At 43.3% G+C, this 5,798-nt stretch overlaps 1 protein-coding gene across 1 annotated transcript; it reads left to right on the top strand.

Moving 5' to 3' along the window:
- Positions 1 to 381: 381 nt before the first annotated feature.
- LOC123428752 (disease resistance protein RGA2-like) lies at positions 382 to 5,300 on the top strand (the record flags this gene model as incomplete). Its single annotated transcript, XM_045112910.1, has 1 exon — positions 382 to 5,300. A coding segment is annotated over one exon (4,260 nt), but the record flags the coding sequence as incomplete, so codon positions are not given.
- Between the last annotated feature and the right edge of the window lie 498 nt (positions 5,301 to 5,798).

The raw sequence follows: 5,798 nt of genomic DNA, 5'->3' as shown, positions 1-5,798 counted from the left end.
CACAGTAGGCCGCCCCACCGGTAACATCGCCTCTCGTCCTGGCAATCTCCCCGCCAAACGCCTCGCTAGTCGCCGCAATGATCGTCCTGGCAATCGTCTCGCCGATCTCCGCGTCAGTTGCGTCGGCAAACGGCCCGGCGATCTCGTCGGGAGGCGCCGATGGTCGTTGAGGCGGCAGGGATGCAAGCGGCGGCGTTGCCCCGCCAGTCGCCCCGTCCGTCGCCTCACCCATCCCTCTTCTAAAGCGCTTAAAAAATCATTAGCTCATCATCTGACCTAACCTCCGTTGATTCTGTGTAACAGAGCTCCGGTTCTACTTTCTCTGTATCTAAATAATTGTAGTTGGAGTAATATGTAGCACATTTTTGACAGTCTTTTTCTTACTGCAGCACCGGTGATGCTACTGCGAATGCTACACCCGTTCTAGTAGGTGATTCATCTGGTAGAAAAAGAAGGAGAACGAGTGAGGAGCTGGCCCCGATAACTGCAGCTGATACACACACCCCTTGGGACAAAGCCGAATTATCAAACAGGATGCAACAAATAACAGATCAGTTACAAGTCATCCGAGGGGACGTGAGTGAGGTTTTGAAGCTATATGGATTATACTCTGCTTCAAGTTCGAATCACAGCGCGAGTACACCCGCAAACCAGCACCTAAGAACATCAAGTCTCGCTCCACGAAAAGTGTATGGGAGAGTTATAGAAAGGAACTACATCATGCAGTTGATCGCAGAAAACAAATCCGATGGCGTAACTATTCTGCCTATTGTAGGCATTGCAGGTGTTGGGAAGACGGCTCTCACTCAACTTGTATACAATGACCCGGATGTGGAAAGCTTATTTGACCATAGGATATGGATTTCAGTGTCTCGCAACTTTGACGAAATCAGGTTCACAATGGAGATGTTGAGCTTTGTTTCTCAAGAAAGACATGAAGGAACTAACTGCTTTGCGAGGCTTCAGGAGAACTTGAAAAGCCATGTCAAATCGAAGAGGGTCTTACTTATTTTGGATGACGTGTGGGATGACAAGAACGATTGCCGATGGAACCTGCTGCTGGATCCATTTAAGTCCGACAGTTCAAACGGCAATGTCATTCTTGTGACGACCAGAAAATCGTCTGTTGCAAAAATGATGGGAACAACTGGGCCAATTAATTTGCACGCACTGGAAAATGATGATTTCTGGTTATTATTCAAATCGTGTGCATTTGGTGATGGGGACCATGAAGGTCCTCCAAATCTAAGCACTGTTGGACGGAAAATAGCAGACAAGTTAAAGGGCAACCCATTAGCAGCAATAAGTGCAGGGCGACTATTAAGAGATGATCTTAGCATTGAACATTGGAGTAACATCCTCAAAAAAGAAAACTGGAAATCATTGGGACTCAGTGGAGGCATCATGTCTGCTTTGAAGCTGAGCTATGATGAGTTGCCATACCAATTACAGCAATGCATCTCATATTGTTCTATATTTCCTGACAAATATATGTTTCTTGGTAAGGATTTGGTCTACATTTGGATTTCTCAGGGATTTGTGCATTGCAACCATTTAAGTAAGAGATCTGAGGAGACAGGATGGGAATATCTAAATGTTTTGGTAAACATGGGATTTTTTCAGCAAATTGAAGAACAAAAGGAATTGGATGAGGAAGAAGAGTTCTCTCTACATCGTCAGATTTGGTATTCTGTGTGTGATCTCATGCATGATTTTGCGAGGTTGGTTTCAAGGGCTGAATATGCAATTATAGATGGTCTACAAAGCAATAAAATGTTGCCAACTATATACCATCTTTCAATAATAACTGATTATGCATACAACAAAGATCGGCATGGGAAGATTCCTCGTAATGAGAAGTTTGAAGAAAATCTGAGAAATTCAGTTACATCAGTTACCAAATTGAGAACATTGGTTGTACTTGGGAACTTTGACTCTTTCTTTGTACAGTTGTTCCAAGATATATTCCAGAAGGCACATAATTTGCGCCTGCTGCAAGTATCTCCAGCATCCACTTATCCGTTTCAAGTGCCTGCAGCATCCGCTGATTTTAATTCCTTCCTGTGCAGTTTGGCAAATCCTTTGCATCTTCGTTATATAAAACTTAAGTGGTACGGGGTTGTGCCACAAGTTTTGTGTACGTTTTTTCATCTTCAAGTATTAGATGTTGGCTCAAACATGGAAACTTCTCTACTCAATGGCTTGCATAATCTTGTTAGCCTGCGACATCTTATTGCATACAAGAGAGTCCATTCTTCCATTGCTAACATTGGTAACATGACATCTATCCAGGAGCTACATGATTTTAAGGTTCGAATTTCTACCGGCTTTGAGATTACACAACTCAAATCCATGAACGAGCTTGTTCAACTTGGAGTGTCTCAACTTGGCAGTGTTAAAACCTGGGAGGAGGCTTATGAGGCAGGACTAAGAAACAAAGAACACTTAGAGGAGCTTCATTTGTCCTGGAATGATACATTTCCAGAGAACGAGTCTGTCAGCGACACTAGACCTGAATCTTCTGTAAACATGGCAAGAGAAGTGATTGATGGTCTTCAACCACATATGGATTTAAAGCATCTACAAATATCTGGGTATAATGGTACTACTTCACCAACTTGGCTTGCCAAGAATATCTCAGTTACCTCCTTGCAGACACTTCATCTTGATGATTGTGGAGGATGGCAAATACTTCCTTCACTAGAAAGTCTTCCATTGCTTACAAGGTTGAAATTGAGAAGCATGCAGGAAGTAATACAAGTATTGGTTCCTTCACTGCAGGAGTTAGATTTAGGTGAAATGCCAAAGTTGGAGAGATGTTCATGCTCTTCTGTGGGGCGTATGAGCTCTAGCTTAAAAGAACTGCAGATCAGGGATTGTCCAGCACTGAAGGAGTTTGATCTATTTGAGAACAATAATAAATTCGAAATCAAGTGTTGCTCATGGTTGCCTTCTCTTAGAAAATTAATTCTGTGTCATTGCCCTCAATTGAAAGTGCTGAAGCCTCTTCCGCCTTCAACCACCTGTTCTGAATTACTCATCAGTGGAGTTTCAATGCTTCCAGATATGGAGGGGTCATCCAGCGGGAATTTACGTATTGGGTATATTGATCAGTATACATACATTGATACTGATGAATATTCTTATCTGTTGAGGATACTGGATGAAAGTTTTTTGGCGTTCCGTAATCTTGGAAACCTTAAATCAATGAAGATATGTGGTCAGAAAAACCTGAGGTCTTTTTCTTTCGAAGGTTTTAGTCATCTCACCTCTTTAAAGAGTTTGGTAATAACAGGGTGTGAAAAACTTTTCTCTTCAGATGTGACGCAGCCTACCCTTGAAGATGTGACAGCCTTCCCTTCACTTGGAAGTCTCACTATTAAGTCATGTGGAATAGCAGGGAAGCAGCTATCTCTGATGTTGCAACATGCACCGAATTTAGAGGAATTGGATTTAAAATCACTAGAAATACTGACGGAGGACTTGTCATCAGGAGATCCAGGTGATGCATGGTCAGCAAGAAAGAAAGACTTTTACATTCCATTAAATCTAGCCTCCTCTCTCAAGAAGATAACTACGAAGTCCTGCCCTGGTCTAACATTTATTAAGTGGAGCGACAAAGGCTTCTCTGGATTCGCCTCCCTTGAGATGCTGCCATCACTTGAAGAACTTGAGGTCAATGGGTATTACTCCCCCAGAACGCTGCAATCCTGCTTTCGTAGGCATAGAACCAGCCTTAAAAAGTTAGTGGTAGAGTGGGCTCATGATTTGCATACTATACATCTGCGTTCATGCATGGCGCTGGAAAAATTAGAGATTCGATACTGTCGATCGCTCAAAGCACTAGAGGGCTTGCAGTTCCTTGGCAGACTCACGCATTTGAATGTATCAGGCTGCCCTGGTTTGGTGCATCAAGACGGGAATGCTGACCAGGCGAACGGAAAATGGCTCCTCCCAACATCACTTCGCGAACTTAAAATCAGTAATAGCTCTTCCCATGGAACCCTGAAACCTTGCTTTCCTACATATAGCACTAGCCTTGAAACTTTGGAGGTACGAATATGTCCAGATTTGCAATCTATACAGTTGGACTCATGCACAGCACTCGACGAGTTGAAGATTGGATTATGTAGATCGCTCACTGCACTAGAAGGCTTGGAAGCCCTTGGCAGCATCAGGCATTTGGATGTATCAGACTGCCCCGGCTTGAAATCATGTTTGGAGAGCTTTTCAAGGCTGTGCCCTCGGCTGGAAACGCTTTGCATCAATGATACGTCTGTCCTTACCACGTCATTCTGCAAGCACCTCACCTCCTTGCAACGCTTACAACTTGCGAGGTCGAGGCAAGTGAAGAGATTAACTGATGAGCAAGAGCGGGCGCTTGTGCTCCTCAAGTCCCTGAAAGAGCTCAAGTTTTCTGAATGTCATGCTCTCGTAGATCTTCCTGCCGGGCTGCAAAACCTTCCTTTCCTCAAGATTTTGAAGGTACGCATTTGTCCGGGCATCTCAAGGTTGCCGGTAACAGGCCTCCCACTTTCGCTGGAAGAACTGGAAATCTATAGTTGCAGCAAGGAGCTAGCGGATGAATGCAGGCTGCTAGCAACAAGCAAGCTAAATGTCAAAATTGATTGGTGTTTTTGAATTGATTACTGGAGGCCATGGTAAGAAATATTTCTGCACACACAACATATATAGCTCGGTTGCTTTTGAGGCAATCTTCTGCGATATATCCTCAAACCTGACATACCCTCATAAACCCGTCCCTCGTCGTCATGGTTGCGCTTGAAGGCTTTGTGATTCTGAACATGAAGTAGCAGATGGGTCCTGTGTATCAGTTGTGCGTGCGTGTGTCTCTGAGCTTGATGTATATTTGCTTCCATAGTCCCCTTTTTTAATCTGTTTGGTATGCCTATGCTAAATATATTATGTTATAATGTGAGTTGACATACTCCCTAAATGTACAGTGTGTTTATTCTAAAACAAGGTGTCTTTGAAGGAATTCAAGCCACTTCATATTTTCTTGTTTGTTCAATATGATGATTAATTCTCATCTCCTTCCCTACATAGGGAACTACAAAAAGGACCCAAAGATGCATTGGATTGTTCTCTCACTACTGCCTTTCGAAATATTCCTCAGTACCTCTGTCCTCTCTTTTTGTTCAAAGTATAACTCTTTTTGAGTCTGTTTGTGATGCTTGACAAGTCATATGCATGAATAATGTTGCTCCTTATCTGGAGCACTTACATCAACTGGTAGCTTGCTTTGATGCGTGCATTAACAAAAGATTAGCAAATGTACATTATACCTGATGGCGTAATCAATCTTTCTGTTGCGCTTGAGTTGTTCTCGACCATGCTCATCATTTTCAGACTTCCTGAGCTGGCTGGCCTGTGAATGTGCTAAGCAAACAAATTTTCTCGTCAATGATAGGCACAAGTAAATGGCAGGACAAGTTAACTGAATCCCAAGGCAACTTGCACATCTCAGAAACAAGTACTCACTCAAATCGTACTGCTCAAGTAAGATGCTACAGTAATTTAAGCTACCCATCCTCTGAAACTAGCATGGGATGCTCTCTTAACTCAAATCATTCTGTTAAAACAAGGTCCTGTGCAATGCAAGAACTTCAGTTCATGGAGAATAAACAAGGAGTTCGACAGTACCATTGGATGACGAGGAGACACTGCCCGAACCGCCAGAGACATTCAATACCTCCGCAAGTGAGCATTCTGATCGATCTCCACTCACAGCTTCAGCCTCAGCAGCACCGTCGACCTCGCCAATGGCCTTCTGCGGC

This window comes from Hordeum vulgare, chromosome 2H (assembly GCF_904849725.1).
Source record: "Hordeum vulgare subsp. vulgare chromosome 2H, MorexV3_pseudomolecules_assembly, whole genome shotgun sequence".
NCBI classification, from domain to species: Eukaryota; Viridiplantae; Streptophyta; class Magnoliopsida; order Poales; family Poaceae; genus Hordeum; species Hordeum vulgare.
Note: the sequence above shows the minus strand (reverse complement) of the source record. Positions and strands in the feature narration are given on the sequence as shown.